Source organism: Urocitellus parryii, chromosome 1, assembly GCF_045843805.1.
Source record: "Urocitellus parryii isolate mUroPar1 chromosome 1, mUroPar1.hap1, whole genome shotgun sequence".
Taxonomy (NCBI): Eukaryota; Metazoa; Chordata; class Mammalia; order Rodentia; family Sciuridae; genus Urocitellus; species Urocitellus parryii.
The window spans coordinates 103,816,491-103,834,696 of NC_135531.1; the positions used below are offsets into that span (position 1 = coordinate 103,816,491).

General features: G+C 50.6%; 1 protein-coding gene across 1 annotated transcript; it reads left to right on the forward strand.

The window, feature by feature from the left end:
* Nucleotides 1-289: 289 nt before the first annotated feature.
* Nucleotides 290-14,803, forward strand: LOC144254133 (platelet-derived growth factor receptor beta-like). Its single transcript, XM_077796865.1, has 16 exons — nucleotides 290-379; nucleotides 1,254-1,478; nucleotides 3,760-3,921; nucleotides 4,679-4,811; nucleotides 5,336-5,381; nucleotides 5,416-5,464; nucleotides 7,484-7,493; nucleotides 7,800-7,910; nucleotides 9,747-9,906; nucleotides 10,921-11,081; nucleotides 12,220-12,298; nucleotides 12,808-12,974; nucleotides 13,341-13,452; nucleotides 13,975-14,080; nucleotides 14,385-14,446; nucleotides 14,620-14,803. The coding sequence occupies exons 1-16, from the start codon at nucleotides 290-292 to the stop codon at nucleotides 14,801-14,803; spliced, it is 1,857 nt and encodes a 618-aa protein (XP_077652991.1).
* Nucleotides 14,804-18,206: the final 3,403 nt, after the last annotated feature.

Sequence of the window (18,206 nt, forward strand, 5' to 3'; positions counted from 1 at the left end):
ATCCTTCACGGGTTCAAAAAAATAATGTCATAAGCTATTTGTTACATTGGAGTTTGAGCTCCACTCTTTAACAACACACCTTAGAAACCTTTCCAAGTCAGTGCACAGAGATCTACTTTGTGAAATGGCTGTATTGGTCTCCCATATGAAGGGACCGCCATCTGCCTCTCGGTTCCTCTAAGCATGGACACTTGAGTTCCCTCTGACTTTTCTCTGCTGTGAACCTCGCTGCACAGGAGCCTTTGGGCCCATGGGCAGTCCTTAGAGCAGGATCCATTTCAGCAGAGAGATGGCGGGTCAAAGGGTAGGTCCTGAAATCTGTGGAGATACTGTTCAACTGTGCCCTGAAAATGCCCGCGTGGACGTGCACCCCCAGAAGGTGCGTGGGAAACCCAGCATCACTACATTCTTGTTGGCAGCGAATATTTTGGGTATTTAGAAATTTTCCCCAGGCCTGGGGGTGGAACCCAGGGGTGGGGCCCTTGCCCTGCCTGCACGTGTGAGGCCCTGGGTTCACCCCAGTGCCCCAAAAGCAGCATCAACACTTCCCAGTCTGCTGGAAACAGATGGAAGTTCACTGATGTTTTCAGTGTGAGACTTCCTGGATTAGTGGGAAGATGACCCTTTTTTTTTTTCATTTTGATTGTTTACTGGTATTTCTTTTACAAATATACTTTGTCCATTTTTTAAATTGATTTTTCAGGCAGCTTTATCTGTGAACCCTGTTGTCATGAATGTGAAACGGTTTCCCCGCAGCTCACCACTTCTGTTTTATGGATCTTCTGGTGTCTTTATTCCCACAGAAGGTTCTACTTTGTGTGTAGTCCAATCTGTGGTCTTTTCATTTCTGGCTTCTGGGTTTCGTGTTCTGCTGAGGAAGGCTGAGCCGTTTATTGTTTACGGTGCAATTTCATTTCCATTTTCTCATATCTGCCTGGGTCACAGGGATTTGGCAAAGGGCACAGTATCTCCATGACAGAGATAATGAAAGGAAGGTCAATGACTTATTTGGGGTCACACAGCTACTTTGGGGAACACTAAGAGCCACAAGCAGATGGTCAGGGCCTCAGGCCCAGGCTGGGGGTCTCCACTCCCTAGGGCTCAGGAGATCTGGCCAACAGCACGTCCTGCACCCCTCACGGATCCTGACATCCCCCTCATGCCTCCTGTTGCTGGAAAGCTGTGGGCACATGTTTCCCCATCAGGGGCAGGACCTGTCTCTCATGGCACTGCCTGTCCTCCTGCTGCCACAGGGTGGACCTCCAGGAGCCCTGCTCCCTGTCCCCATCAGGCTGCAGCAGGTGGAGGCAGCCCCTGTGGGCTCTGGAGGCACCATGCTTCAGGCCCCACTCAGGTCCTTTAGCCATCCTCCTGGACAGGGTCTCCATGCACATCTGGTCCCCCTCCCCCTCATCACACCTGCAGCCATGTACAGGCTCATCCAGGCAGCAGAGCGTCTTGTAGTCTGGCACATTAGGGTGAGTACCCCTAAGGGGTGGGGGACACAGGGAGGTGAGTCTGCGAGGGCTCCAGAGCAGTGGCTTTGGAGCTGGCCTTGAAGAAGCAGGAGGGCAGCAGGGGAGAGAAATGGGTGCCTGTGTACAAACCCAAGTGTGGAAACCATGGTCTGAGCAGGACTATCTGCCTCTACAGAGAGAACGTAAGCTGGATGGTGGAAGCCCTGACCTCGAGCAGCCCTCGTCCCAGGACACAGGTGCAAACTCTCTGTGTGTAGACTTGTAAACTTTGTGTTGAAGAATGCCTAATCTGAGATACACAAATAAAGCTAGAGTATATATCTGTAAACATGGACTCAACAAGCGTGATGCTTATATGTGTGTGTAAACTCACAGAATATGTTTATGAGCCATGGACATAAGCCTGTCCCACTCCTAGGCTTGTGTATAAACCCCCATACATGTATACAAATACATGTGCAATTCCTGTGCATATGTGTCAAGTGTCATAGTGCATGTCTGTAAGCATGTGATTGCAGCACACCTTTCTGGAAAAATGTGCAAGCACAATACCTGAACACGTATGCCTGCTGTACAGTGCATATATCTTAGAAGGGACACCTACATGCACAAATCTTACACGTATGAATAACCTTAGCAGTGCACAGATGTGTTTGCATGTCTAGCTGCCCATTCTTGTGTACGTATGCTCTTGCATGAATGCACTGCATTCATTCACCTGTTTTCTTATAAAATAAAAAGTTGTGTGGACCCTACTTCTCAAGGCCAATGGACCAGCTTTGCCTGCCCTCCTAGGGCCTAAGGATCAAAGGAGGGGTGGGGTGCAGAAATAAGCAATCCTACTTGGGATCACCATTTTGGGGCAAAAGCGTCGAGGGAGAAGGGGCCAGCTGTGGGACTGAGAAAATGTCCTGGCATAAAAGTCCTTTAGGTCAAACTTGATAGATGACTGGAAGAAGGCCTGTCAGGCAGAGTGTTTTAGTCAGCGGGAACGGCCTTTGGGAAAGCCTTGAGGCAGGGCAGGTTTTAAGAAAGTAAAGGAATTGGAGCTGCTGAGAGCCTAGAGTGTGTGTGGATTTGGGGGAGGGGGTGAGAAAAGGCAGTGGGAAGGAGATGGGTTATGGGAGTAGGCAGAAAGCAGAGCAAGGGCTCCAAGGGCCGTGAGAGATGTGAGAGGCGCTCTGCACACTTGTGTACTCGGCAGGCTTAGTGACCTGGTATGTGTGCATGCCTGTTGTACACATCTGCCTCCTGTCCCCTACCCTGTGAGCGTGGGTGTGTTTTAAAAAAATACACTTACCTCATCCAACCTCGCGCACATGTACACATGTCCCTGAGCAAGTGGGCACCTGCTTAGACACCGCACCCTGACCTGCAGACCAGCTCTGAGTGAAGGCAGAAGTACATCTGCAGAGGTGGACGCCACCCATCCTGACCCTGGGACTGAGATGGCTGTACGGCAGCTCCTCTTTACTCAGAGGTCTTCCTGGAGGATGCAGGCTTTATCCCAGGCCCTGGATGAGTGAGACTGCTGGAGAGAGGGAGTGGAAGGGAGTGTGGGTCTGTGACCCTGAGGAGGATATGAGGAAGGACTGGGCTCCCTGGGGATGAGAGAAGGGCAGGAAGGGGACAGAGGAGGAAGAACCAAGTACCCAAGGAAGACTCGGCTATCCAGTAGGGCAGGGCAGGGCAAGGTCTGGCCAAGGTGCTGGGGAGGGAAGAGGTTGAGGTCTGGTTTAGAGGAGACTCAGGGACATGGTGCCCCATGAGCCCTATTATCTCTCATTCCTGTCCATTCCTAGCTGGGCTCTGGGTGGGGGAGAACCAGATGAGAGGCAGAGAGCAGGCTCCTTGCTGAGTCTGGATTCATCTGGCCATGGAGGCTCAGCCTGAGACTCCCTCAGTGGCAAGTTACTGCGTCCATCGGCTACTTGATCAGGCATGAAATTTAGAGCTCTGACCTGCTGTGACGCCCAACAAGGGCACAGCCCTCAGGGGTTCCTGGTCTCATGAGAAACCCAGGCAATGGACAGGAACCCAGAAAAGGGTTTGCACCCGGCCTAAAGCTGGGGCAGAAAGGCAATATTGACCCTGACTGGGCCGAAGACGTGAAGTCCACAGGCATCAGAACTAGGGGTGGTGACTGAGGGGTGGAGGTTCATAAGAGAGGCTGAAGATGTGGCCCGGAGCAAGAGGCTGAGGGTCTGACATCAAAGGTCATCGAGGATGTGAGGCCTTCTGTCTGGGCACAATGAGTAGGAAGGGATTTTGATGGCTGCAGTGGGAGAGGGGAGAGCAGCTACCCAGTTCCCTGCTTGCTTATGGCCTGCTCTGGTCTCTGACCCCAACCCTCCCCTTCAAGGTGGTGGTGATCTCAGCCATCCTGGCCTTGGTGGTTCTCACAATCATCTCCCTCATCATCCTCATCATGCTCTGGCAGAAGGTGAGTCCCATTCTGGCCTAGCAGGTAGGGGTTGGTACCTGAGGTTTGCATGTCTCCACTCCATGCTGCAGGATGTGGCCATAGGTGGGCCCAGCATGGAGCTCAGGGTCTCTGAGCTGCCTCCACCCCCAGCAGCCTGGGATGACACAGGATCCCTTGGTGCTGCTGGGCTTGAACCCCAGGTCCTGCTTGTCCCAGTCACCCATGAAGACTCTCATGAATGCGTTCAGATCCTCATAACTAGTCTATGAGTGCAATGTTATGTCCTGAAATTTCACCACAAAAAAATTAAAAAATTAAAATTATTGTCCCCATGCTTCCTTAATTCTGAGTCCTATCTTATAAATTCGGCACCCTAAATTTCAACATTCAATAAGTTCCATCCTTCTGCGATTCCTTCTGGGATGACCTCATGTCAGGAGGGACCATGTCCAGGCTGCCTGCTCCTCCACTCCCACCTGAGGAGCAGCAGAGGCTCCAAGAGAGGCAGCTGAGGTGGTTCTGATGAGCCAGGCCCCTGGCTGTCAGCTGCTCCTCAGCCTGTCACACCCCGAAGGCTCCTCTGCCACCCCCTCCTCCCACTGGAGCCCCTGGGTACCTATCCCTGAGCCTATGAAGGCCTTGACTTGCTGTGCCACTTAGTTTGGCCCTGCCCCTCTTGGGCCTCAGGGCCTACTGCCTCCTTGGCCCTCTGAGTCTGAACCTAGTGAGTTCAAGTGCAGAGAGCCTGTCTGATGCTCCGGTCCTGGTCCTGCAGAAGCCACGCTATGAGATTCGATGGAAGGTGATTGAGTCTGTGAGCTCTGATGGCCATGAGTACATCTATGTGGACCCCATGCAGCTGCCCTACGATTCCACCTGGGAACTGCCACGGGACCAGCTTGTGCTTGGTCAGTCCTGGGAAGCCCCACCTGGCAGTTTGGGGACTTGAAGTGGAGGCCAGCCTCTCTTGGGTCTGGTCTCAGCCTGGTCATGACAAGCTATGGGACCTGGGGCTGATATCTTGCCTTCCCCACCCCTCAGTCTCCTCCTCTGCCAAATGAGGTCAAGAGGAGCCCCAGGGACTCCCCAGCTTTGAGTCCTGTGAGCCTGAGACTTGAGATAGGACCCTCCATGGCAGGAAGCACGAGGACAGGTCTGGTGCCAGCTGAAGGGGTGTGGGGAGCTGTGTTCCCATGGGGAGGAGGAAGGCATGTAGGGACTCAAGCTGGGGCAGAGAGCAGGCAGAACTTTGAGGAGACACCAGGAAAGACTGGGGATCAGTATGGAGCATTTTTGGGGGAGCACATTAAGTCCAGAGGGGTTTGAGGGATGTGTAGGTTGACCTAAGAGAGTGGCTCTTCCCCACCCCTGGGTGGGAAAGGGGAGTACAGGTTCCTGGTGGTCTAGGAACTGAGAGATCCTCTCTTCCCAGGACGCACCCTCGGCTCTGGGGCCTTCAGGCAGGTGATGGAGGTGGCCTTCAGGTAGGTGGCTCACGGTTCACGGCCATGGCCTCCACCACCTAAGCCATTCCCAGGCCACCATGAAAGTGGCTGTCAGTGCTGAAATGTCACTGATATACAGAAATGCCTTTGATTTATGGCATCTCTGTGTATCAGTGACAAATCCTCAGAAAAGGAAATGAGGAGGGGCTGGGTTTTTAGCTCAGTGGTAGAGAGCTCGCTTAGTGTGCATGAGGCACTGGGTTCAATCCTCAGCACCACATAAATGTAAAATAAAGATACTGTGTCCACTTAAACAAAAAATAAATTAAAAAAAAGAAATGAGGAAAACTACTTCATTTTCAATAGCCTCAAAAACATGAAATAAAATATTGGAGATCAACTTAGTGAAAGATCTATACAATGAAAACTACAGAACCCTAAAGAGAGAAATCAAAGAAGATCTTAGAAGATAGAAAGATCTCCCTTGCTTTTGGATAGGCAGAATTAATATTAACAAAATTACCATACATCCAAAAGTACTATTCAGATTTAATGCAATACTGATCAAAATTCCAATGACAGTCCTCATAGAATAGAAAAAAGCAGTCATGAAATTCATCTGTAAAAATTAGAAACCCCAAATAGTTAAAGCAATCCTTAGCAGGAAGAGTGAACCAAGTGGCATCACTATACCAGACCTTAAACTATACTACAGAGCAATAGTAACAAAAACAGCATGGTATTGGCACCAAAAAAGACTGGTAGAACAATGGTACAGAATAGAGGACACAGAGACTAACCCACAAAACTACAATTATCTTATATTAGACAAAGGTGCCAAGAACATGCATTGGAGAAAAGATAGCCTCTTCAACAAATGGTGCTGGGAAAACTGGAAATCCATATGCAACAAAATGAAATTAAACCTCTATCTCTCACCATGCACAAAACCCAATTCAAAACGGATGAAGGATTTAGGAATACATCCAGAGACCCTGTGTCTAATGGAAGAAAAAGTAGGCCCTAATCTCCATCATCTGGGATTAGGCCCCAACTTCCTTAATAAGACTCCTGTGGTGCAAGAATTAAAATCAAGAATCTATAAATGGGATGAACTCAAACTAAAAAGTTTCTTCTCAGCAAAAGAAACAATCTATGAGGCAAATATAGAACCTATATCTTGGGAGCAAATCTTTACCCATCACACATCAGATAGAGCACTAATCTCTAGGGTATATAAATAACTCAAATAGCTAAACACCAAAAAAACAAATAACCCCAAAAGTAAATGGGCCAAGGACCTGAAGAGAAACTTCTCAGAAGATTAAATACAATCAATCAACAAATACATGAAAAAATGTTCATCATCATTAGCAATTAGAGAAATACAAATCAAAACCACTCTAAGATTTCATCTCACTCCAGTCAGAATGACAGCTATTATGCATACAAACAATAATAAGTGTTGGTGGGACTGCAAATTGGTGCAGCCAAAATAGAAAGCAGATGGAGATTTCTTGGAAAATTGGGAATGGAACCACCATTTGACCCAGCTATCTCTCTCCTTGGTCTATACCCAAAGGACTTAAAACTAGCATACTACAGGGACACAGCCACATCAATGTTTAAAGCAGCACAATTCACAATAGCTAAACTGTGGAACCAACCTAGATGCCCTTAAGTGGATGAATGGATAAAAAAAAATGTGACATATATACACAATGGAATATTACTCAGCATTAAAAGAGAATAAAATCATGGCATTTGCAGGTAAATGGATGGAATTAGAGAAGATAATGCTAAGTGAAGTTAGCCAATCCCCAAAAAACCAAATGCTGAATGTTTTCTTTGATATAAGGAGGCTGGTTCATAGTAGGGTAGGGAACAGGAACATGGGAGGAATAAATGAACTCTAGATAGGGCAGAGGGGTTGGAGGGGAAGGGAGGGGGCATGGGGTTATTAATGATTGTGGAATGTGATGATCATTATTATCCAAAGTACAGGTATGAAGACATGAATTGGTGTGAATTATACTATGCATACAACCAGAGATAGGAAAAAATTGTGCTCTATATATGTAATAAGAATTGTAATGCATTCCGCTGTCATATATAAATAAATTTTTTTTTTAAAGATGCTGAAATGTGAGTCCTGGGTGCCTGCTCCTCCCTCACACGGGCCCCACATCCCCTGTTCCTTCTGTCCTCTCCCCAAGCATTCAGCCTCTCCCAGAGTCACTGGTTTTGAAGTGCTGGACACAAGCACTGGGGTCACACCAGGAGAGGGTCCTCCTGGCCCCTGCTCCCTCCCTCTTTCCCTGCCCTGGTGGGGCACACTCCCCTGCACAGGGCCTGTGGTCTTACAGTGGCACGGGTGGGGCACAGGAGCCTGAGTAGCTCCCATGGGGCCTCTAAGAAGCCTCAGTGACCAGCTGAGTCCTTTCCCTGCAGCCACAGCCCGCAGCAGTGAGAAGCAAGCCCTCATGTCAGAGCTGAAGATCATGAGCCACCTGGGGCCCCACCTGAACGTGGTCAACCTGCTGGGGGCCTGCACCCAGGGAGGTAGGAGAGCCACCCCAGGACTCTGGGGAAACACCCACTGGCTGCCCAGGCTGCCCCGACTCCTGCTTTACCTGTGGATAGCAGGACAGTGCAGTGTCCCTTCACAGTCCCTTCACAGTCCTAGATGGGTGTGGGATTTGGGAGCCTACATAGTTACATCTTCATGGCCAGAAGACTTCTCAGGCTTCCAGTTCTGGGAGTTTCCAAATCAAAGTGACCTTGGACATTCTTCTATTTTCACAATACCTTTTTTTCTTTTTTTTATTGATTTTAAAATTTCATATATGACAGCAGAATGCATTACAATTCTTATTACACATACAGAGCACGATTTTTCATATCTCTGGTTGTATACAAAGTATATTCATACCAATTCATGTCTTCATACATGTACTTTGGATAATGATGTCCATTACATTCCACCATCATTTCTAACCCATGCCCCTCCCTTTCCCTCCACCCCTCTGCCCAATCTAGAGTTCATTTATTCCTCCCATGCTCCTGTTCCCTACCCTACTATGAATCAGCCTCCTTAAATCAGAGAATACACCTGGCATTTGGTTTTTTGGGACTGGCTAACTTCACTTAGCATTATCTTCTCTAACTCCATCCATTTACCTGCAAATGCCATGATTTTATTCTCTTTTATTGCTGAGAAATATTCCATTGCATATATGTGTCAATTTTTTTTAGAGAGAGAGAGAGAGAATTTTAATATTTATTTTTTAGTTTTCGGCGGACACAACATCTTTCTTTGTATGTGGTGCTGAGGATCGAACCTGGGCCCAACACAGGCCAGGCGAGAGCGCTACCGATTGAGCCACATCCCCAGCCCATGCAATATTTTTTTAAACATTCATCTAATGATCTAGGTTGCTTCCACAGTTTAACTATTCACAATACCTTTTGAAAACTGTGATAAATAACAGCTCATGGGACACTCAGAAGAATCACATTACCCCCTTTCCCTCATTGGAGACCACTAGTGAGCTAATTGGGAGTTGCTTTCCTTCTGATCATAGAAAAAAGTCTATTGGCCTTACTATGTGTATTTGATTGCAAGTTGACCTACAACAAAAGAAAAAAAATAACATTATTGCCATTTTTAGCTGCTTTGTGAGATTTGGGATTTTCCTCAGGATTGTGTAATCATTCAAAATACAGAAGTATGTTGCATACATAGACGAATTCATATCTGCAATGATGGCTCATTTAAAAAGTTGTGTGTTTTTTTTTTTCTTTCTTTTTGGTACTGGAAATTGAACCCAGGGGCACTTTGCCACTGAGTTTCCTCTGCAGCCCTTTTATTTTTTTTTTTTTATGAGACTTTTGCTAAGTTGCTGAGGATCTCACCAAGCTGCGATTACAGGGGTGCTCCACTGTGCCTGGCACTCATTTCAAAAGTTTTGTTTTTATCAATATCTGCACTGTCTACTTGTTGACTTTGAGTAAAAGCATTCAATTTGAACATAACCAGTAAACTGCTAATGGAGAGCACTTTCCTCTCCCTCTTTACATATACCAGGTACCAAAATAAGCTTTAGAGTGAAAACATAGCAGTTATGTCCTTGTCAGGGACCATGTTTGGTCTCATTAGTCCTTGTGACAGTCCTTTGATGGGGGGGGGGGTGTTAGTTCACAGATGGGGGAGGGGAGGCCCAGGGAGGTTAGTGTCTATTGCCTGCAGTCGGAGGCAGGAAGAGGACCCAGGTGTGCCAGGCACCTACCCTCAGCTGTCATGCCCACCACCTCTCCCACATTCAGCCTGTTTATTATGGGGCCCTCATGGGAAGCCTGAGGGCCCCTGGGGCCTGTGCCCACCACCCTCCCTTGCAGGCCCCATCTACATCATCACCGAGTACTGCCGCTATGGGGACCTGGTGGACTACCTGCACCGCAACAAGCACAGCTTCCTGCAGCACCACTCGGACAAGCACCGCCCACCCAGTGCTGAGCTCTACAGCAAAGCCCTGCCCATGGGGCTCCCTCTGCCCAGGTAAGAGGAGGCAGGCGCCTGCATAGCCCCCTTGCCCTTGCTCCTGCAGGGGGGCAGCTGGGGCCCTGGGGAGGGGGCAGAGTCACTCCTGGAGCTGGGGTTCTTTCTCAAGTCAGCCCTCCATGGACCAGGGAAGGCCAGTAGTGATGGGGATAGTGCTGGGCTCTGCTGTCCCCTGCTACTGCCCCAGTGTGCCAGGTCCTGTGCTTGAGCCCTCTGCAGATGGGACCCCTGACCCCACAGCTCTGTGTCCAGGGTGTCGTGGTCTCCTGCCCCAGGGACACTGTGGGCAGAGGCAATCGTGGGCTGAGAGCTGGGCCTCCCGAGGTGCACGGTGGGCCCTGCTCCCCCTGCGGCCTCCCCATTCCCTCTACACACACCCTGGTGCCCCTCACAGCTCAACTCCTGGTTTCAATGTTTCTGAAAAGAGCAGCTCTCAGTTCCTTTGCTGATTACAAAGACAAGGACAAGGGTAACTTAGATCAGCGTCTGAGACATTGGCATTCGCCCCTCCTCGCCAGCATTGACCTATTTCCTAGCCGTCTTTAGGCTGCCCACGCAGACACACCTGTGGACAGCCCGCAGCCCTTTGGGGAGCGAGGTCGAAGGCAGAGATATCAAGGCGATGCCCTGCTGCCCACCCTGGATCACGGCCGGGCACCTGCCGGGGTAGCTGGTGTGCAGGAAGGCCCAAAGAGGCCTCTGCACACGCCCATCCTGTGCCCCTTGTCCTGGGTATTGTAATCTCCTCTGGTATGAGCTTTCTGAGGACACTGACTGGGTCTTAGGTCACCGTGGCAGCCCCAGCACCAAGCTCAGGGCCACAGAGGTTAGTTAAGAGACTGGATCTGTGGTCACTTGTGTTGAAACACACTGAAGGACGAGGGGTGCATGAGTGAAAGAAGAAATCCATGAGCGACAGGGCCTCAGGGGTCCCCAGGGTGAGCATGGGGTACGAGGGGGAAGGAAAGAGGAAGCCAGTAACCTTCCTGTTGTGTTCCTCTTACTCCCCAGCCCCGTGTCCCTGACTGGGGAGAGCGATGGTGGCTACATGGACATGAGCAAGGATGAGTCAGTGGACTACGTGCCCATGCTGGACATGAAAGGAGACGTCAAATACGCAGACATTGAATCCTCCAACTACATGGCCCCTGATGATAACTACGTCCCCTCTGGTGGGTGGACGCATTGTGCTCAGATCTGCCCAGGCTCACACCCAGGCGGAGACACATTCTTTTCAAAGCCCTTCACACTCCCAGCCTTGCAGCAATCCTGGAGGACGATGGCCTTGCACCCATTTCATGGAAGTGGAAACTGAGGCTAGCCACTTGCCCCAAACTGCTATATAGTGGGGCCTCCATAAGAACCTCTGTTCAGGGCTGGGGATATGGCTCAAGTGGTAGCGCGCTCGCCTGGCATGCATGCAGCTTGGGTTCAATCCTCAGCACCACATACAAAGAAAGATGTTGTGTTGGATCCTCAGCACCACATACAAAAACTAAAAAATAAATATTAAAAAAACAATTCTCAAAAAAAAAAAAAAGAACCTCTGTTCATAGGTCAGAGGCATGAACAGGCCCTCAGGGAAGGGAAGAACTAGGGTGGGATTGGGGGCATATATGGCCTCCCGGAAACTGGAGGAAAAGTGATCAGCTCTGAACTGGCCCCAGACTAGGCTAGTGTTCTGAAGAAACAGGCAGACAGGGCTAAACCTTTTTTGTTGTTGTTATTAGTACTGGGGATTGAACCCAGGGGCTCTCTGCTACTCAGTTCCATTCCCAGTTTGGGGATCTTTTTTGTTTTTGTATTTGTTTTTGAGACAGGGTCTCATAAAGTTGCTGAGAGTCTTGCTCAGTTGCTGAGACTGGCTTTGAACTTGTGATCCTCTTGCTTCAGCCTGCCAAAAGATGGAATTACAGGCATGTGCCATCATACCCAGTCTAAATTTTTTTCTGGCTATTGAAGACACTGGTAAAGAATGAGAGGTTTGGAGCTGGGGTTGTGGCTCAGTGATGGAGTGCTTGACTAGCATATGTGAGGCACTGGGTTTGATTCTCAGCACCGAATATAAATAAGTGGGCAGAAGGGATTCCCAATTGCAAATGAACACCCAGAGCCAGCTGTAGCTAGAAGTTGGCCCACCAATGTCTGAAAAAGAAGAAATTTAGGCTAGACACGAAGCACTATCCTTTCAGGTGAGACCTAGAAGATCAGGAGCCACCTGCCTTGGACATTCAGCCCCACAAGAAAAAAGACAGGGTCCTCTGGGCCACTGGGTACATGAGGTGACCTGTGACTCTCTGCTCTCCCCAGCTCCTCTCAGGACTTATCAGGCCACTTTGATCCATGAGAACCCAATGAAGGCCCAGCTCTGTGCACAGGGGCAGGACAGGTAGCCACTAGTGAAGTCCAGAATAGGAAAAGGCAAACAATCCCAAGTCCACTCGGCACAGCTGCAGTGGCCAGGGATGGACAGGAAGGGGGTGTGCAGATCATATCTGTTGACCCAGGAGTGATGGGCAGAGGAAGAAGCCCAAGTGACAAGGTAAAAGAGATGCGCTGGCCTCAGGCAGTAGTGGGATTGGCTTGGATGAAATGGGACCATCTTGCCTGCCACCATCTCCCTGCTTCCTGCGAACTCCAGAGGTGGAGGAGCTCTAGACACCAGGGACCAAATCATACAGGATGAGAACTGGGAGGTGGCGTGTCCCTGGCTCCCTCACCCCTTCTTAGACCCAGGGCTTTTCCCTAGGGACAGGGGCAGCTGTGTCCTTATCTAATGAGAAGAGAAGACTCCCTGCTGCTGTGGCCAGGAATGGGGTGGGCATGGGAGCTGTGCAGACCCTGAAGGAGGAGAGGGAAGCAGCTGGCAGTGGAGCTGCTGGACCTCCTCCCGCCCAGGTGCAGAGTGGGCTGGGAACTGGCCACTGGCCCCTCTGTGCACTCAGCACTGCTCCTGCCCCCACAGACCTTCCTGCCTCTGAAGTGGATGGCCCCAGAGAGCATCTTCAACAGCCTCTACACCACCCTGAGTGATGTGTGGTCCTTTGGGATCCTGCTCTGGGAGATCTTCTCATGACATTCCCCTCCCACCTCCCACCTGCTGGGGCTGTGGGCAGGGTGGTGGGACATGGGTCAGGGGACCTGTGGCGAGTGCTCTGCTCCTTTTTCCCACTGTGCTGCTCTGGCAAGACCCTTGCCCTCTCTGGACCTCTTTACCCCCCTATCCGAGGATCAAGGGGCGCCTGTTTGGCTCTGGTGTTCCCAGGTTCTCTGTCCTGAGGAGTGCTGTGTCTCCTGGGAGCCCAGGAAGGGCCTCCATTTCTCAATGCCAAGGACACTGCACCCTCCTCCACCAGGACCAGTGTGCCTGTCTCTCTGCAGTGGAAGGGGGCCCCCTGCTCCTTGTCACACCCTGAGCCTGTGTATCCCTGTCTTCTCCACAGGTGGCACCCCTTACCCGGAGCTGCCCATGAACGAGCAGTTCTACAATGCCATCAAGCGCGGTTACCGTATGGCGCAGCCCGCTCACGCCTCTGCTGAGATGTGAGTGGAGCCTCGTGCCCTGGGGGGGATTTCCTGGATGAGACAGTGGACATGTAGCTCTACCAGCTTCAGCCAAAGAGAATTCTCAGCTCAGAGATCCAGAAAAGTCTGCTACACCTGGCTCTGGCTGTTCGTGTGCTCAGGAATCCCTTCTGCCCTGGGCTCTCTTGTCTCTGTGCCAACCTCACTCTCAGGCTGGCACTGCCCACATGGATGCCACAGTGCCAGCCGATGACTTGCACTGCCAAAGCCCCAGAGCTGACCTCTGTGGCTCAGCTGGGGTGGCATGCCATCAGAACCTGTCTCTGACCACAGAGGATGAAACCCCTCTGAGCTGCACCTGGTCCACGTGCTCCCCATGGGTGGCCAACCCCACAGAGCCAGTGGTGGGTGGTGCTGGCTGCCACGCCTCCCGACACCCTGGTCCTTGCTCCTCTTGCTCTGAGAGGCGGTGGCTCCAGCTCCCAATGCCACCCGCCCCCACCAGTGCCAGGGGGCCTGACCCTCTCTGCCCCTCCCCAGCTACGAGATCATGCAGAAGTGCTGGGAGGAGAAGTTTGAGGTTCGGCCCCCCTTCTCCCAGCTGGTGCTGCTTCTGGAGAGGCTGCTTGGCGAGGGCTACAGAAAGGTATGTGGAGCAGGGTGGGGGTGGGGCATGGCGCTCCATCAGTTCAGACCCTGGGTCCCGGGCTCCGAGTGCTGTGCTGGCATTTGGGGGACAGCCTTCCTCTGCTCTGGGCCTCAGTTTCTCTGCTGATCCCAGGACGGGGTGGGCGGAGGCTGAGGTTATTCCAGCAGCTCCAAAAAGGGACACTGACTGGTGACACAGGGAGGAGGAGCTACGACCTCTGCCCACTCCTGGGGCTCCTTCAGAGGTGTGAACAACCCAGGCCACATGGCTTCCAAACCCAAGCCCTCAGACCCTGTTGTAGGCTGCTCAGAGGCAAATGGGGCCTCCTGGGGGCCTAACCCCTGCACACGCCCACGGTGTGAGGTAGGGCAATGACCTGAGCTCTCTGAGCTGCACTTGTCTCCAGGCTCAGGCCTTATGGGGTCTTTACAGGATTCAACGAGCAGAAGTGTGCAAAGCTGGGTTCACAGAAATCCCTCAGCGCAGTTACTGTCCTGCTGTGGCCCAGCCCTCACCCACTTGCCTTCTTCCCCCAGCTCCACCCTGAATGAAGCCAACACCTCCTCTACCATCTCCTGTGACAGTCCTCTCGACCCCCAGGAAGAACCAGAGCCAGAACCCCTGCCCCATCCCCAGGGGGACTCCCAGATGGAGCTGGAGCCACCAATGGATGCAGGCTGCCCTGGGCCTCGGGCCGAAGCAGAGGACAGCTTTCTGTAGGGGTGGCCCCCACCCTGTGCCACCAGAAGCTCCCCTTCTGCCACCAGGCCACAGCCCCCAGGCCTGGCATCCTGTGAGCCATGCTGCTCCTGCCAGCTGTCCCATGTGGAAGGCTCTGTCCCTGCCACACTGCTCCCCAAGCCCTGGGGCTAACTCAGGAGGCCAGAGAACTGCAGGACCATGCCCAGCCTCTGCCTCTGGGAGGCCATGTGACTGAGCCAGGGTCCCTCCCAGGGGACCCAGTTTCCCAATGCACAAGATGAGACATTGAACTTGGTAGTTCACAGTCTACCTGGGAGTCTCCCTGGCTGACAAGTGGGGAGGCTGGAATCTGGGGGAGCTTCCTGGGGAATGAGGGGGTCAGTAACCTCTCTCTGTTCAGCCAGCTGCCCCTCAAGGCGTCACAGGCCTGTCCCCACACTTCCATCTGCCCAGGAGCTGGGGAAGAAACCCCGGCACCCCTGGCTCCTGGCTGAGCTGGGCCTGCCCTGGCCAGTGTTGCTTCACTCTGAAGCCACCTCCCCTGACACCAGTCTCTGCTTTCCCAGGCCCTAGCAGGTCTGGGGCCAGCCATGCTTAACTAATGCTGTAATTGTTGCTGGGACTGAACCAAGTACAGCACTCCCCGGCCTGCAGACCCAGCCCGTATCACAAGGTGGCCAGTACCTCACCATGGTAATTTTCTTGCTCATGAGGGGATAAGCCACCCGAGAAAATAGAGTCTAAAATAGTTAGTGAAGAAATTAGAGGAACTGTCCTTAGGTATAGTCCAGGGAGAGGGATAGCTGGGTCAAATGGTGGTTCCATTCCCAGATTTCCAAGGAATCTCCATACTGCTTTCCAAATTGGCTGCACCAATTTGCAGTCCCACCAGCAATGAGTGAGTGTACCTTTCCCCCCACATCCTCTCCAACACTTATTGTTGTTTGTGTTCATAATAGCTGCCATTCTAACTGGAGTGAGATGAAATCTTAGAGTAGTTTTGATTTGCATTTCTGATTGCTAGAGATGGTGAACATTTTTTCATATATTTGTTGATTGATTGTATATCCTCTTCTGAGAGGTGTCTGTTCAGGTCCTTGTCCCATTTGATGATTAGGTTATTTGTATTTTTGGTGTTTAGCTTTTTGAGTTGTTTATATACCCTAGAGATTGGTGCTCCTTCTGATGTGTGAGGGATAAAAATTTTCTCCCAAGATGTAGGCTCTCTGTTCACCCCACAGATTGTTTCTTTTGCTGAGAAGAAATTTTTAGTTTGATTCCATTCCTCTCCTTGGACTATACTCAAAGGACTTAAAAACAGCATACTACAGGGACACAGCCACATCAATGTTTATAGCAGCACAATTCACAATAGCTAAACTGTGGAGCCAACCTAGATGTCCTTCAGTGGAATGAATGGATAAAAAAATGTGGCATATATACACAATGAAATATTACTCAGCATTAAAAAAGAACAAAATCATGGTAAATGAATGGCATTGGAGAAGATAATGCTAAGATAAGTTAGCCAATCCCCCCAAAAACAAATGCCAAATGTTTTCTCTGATATAAGGAGGCTGACTCATAGTGGGGTAGGGAGGGAGAGCATGGGAGGATTAGATGAATTCTAGATAGGGAAAAAGGGTGGGAGGGAAAGGGAGGGGGCAGGAGAATAGCAAGGATGGTAGAATGTGATGGACATCATTATACAAAGTACATGTATGAAGACTTGAATTGGGTGTCAACTTACTTTATATTCCAACAGAGATATGGATATGAAAAATTGTGGTATATATGTATATTAAGAATTATAATGCAAAAAAACACAAAGTATATGTATAAAGGCATGTATTGTCGTGAACAAGCTTTATATACAGAGATATGAGAAATTATACTCTGTATGTGTAATAAGAATTGTAATGCATTCCACTGCTGTTGTGTATTTTAAAAAATTGATAAAAGATTAAAAAATAAATAAATTAATTAAGAGGCAGTGTCAAAGAATAGTTTTTAAGAGCTTAATAGGAACTTCCAGTCCTGGTTGGAGCTGGAACAGAACAATTAGAAAATGCCTCTAATGGTTTATTTAAAGGGGTACATTAAAGGCATGGATAGGGTTTCAGGGGTTGAGTCTTGCTTCATGATGTCTTGCAGTCACAGGTTGATTGGCATCTTGGCCTCTCCATCTCTGAGAGGCTGTGTGTCACCCCTTCTCCAGGCTGTGTGGGACCAGGCAGAGCTGAATAGGATTCATATGTATCTGGAAGATCTTACCAGCAGGGTTGCCACTGAAACTCCCAAATACCGGATTTTCCTATTCAGTGGGCTTCCATGCTGATTTCGTTCATATATAGTCCATGGATGGCTCTCAACAAGCCCAGGACACTCGGGGCACACTGGCTGTGGACAGGACCCATGTCTCCCAGGCCCCTTTGGTTCTGAGGCTTTTCCTCTTCATCCTCAAGTTACAGGCCCAGCAGATCCTGCATCTGTGACAAATGTGTTGATGTCGCAGCGTTATGTCCACATGTGCACACCAGTAGGTGGCCCTGACTCTGCATTGGATCTGCTGTGACCTTGGAGGAATCCCTTGCCCTCTCTGGGCCCGTTTTCCCCTTTGAAGAATAAACAAGTTGGACTCATTCACTCTGAGTGCTCTGTCAACACTAATATTCCAGAATATTCCTGGGTTTTGCATGCTTGTCCAGATGAAGCAAGGTCAAGTACCCTAAATCACCTTCCTGGGGGTCTGCTGAGTTCTGGGGAGATTCCAGATGACACATGACACCCGGGCATTCAGGAACGTGACCCTTTCTCTGCCTCAAATGCAGCTGTGTGGACCTTGACTTGGAGTGACAGTCATTGCCCAGGAAAGCCCCCAGCAGCTGCTCCAGGGACATGAGAGGACCATGAGACCCCCTTGAGCACCCACGATGAACTCTGGAGATATCCTGGGCAAGGGGACAGGGAGGGAGGTCATTACCTCATGCAGCCCAACACTGCCCCCAAGGTATGTGCCACAGAGAGAATGGACAGTAAGGACGATTGTGTCCCATGAAGGACAAGAGCCTCAGGATGTGCACCCCAGGAAAGGGGCGTAAGAGGTGGGCACTTTGGGGGTTGCATCTTTAACTGCCGGCTGCCCCATCCTGGAGGCAGTACCTGGTGGAATAGGGTTTTGTCACTGCCCAGGTCTGTTAGTGACACCTCACTGCCCTCAAACCAGTGGACATTGGTGGTGCCAGGTCACTGAGGGATATGGCCAAGACACCCAGGAAGTGGAGGGCTGGCCAGGGGGTGAGGGAAGCTCCTCCTTCTTGGGCACAGTCCCCATGCTGATTGGCATCTCCCAACTGAGGGCCCCAGAGTCTCCCCTCAAGGATGGGGAATATGGAGTGAGGGGCAGTCAGAGCTCATCCCT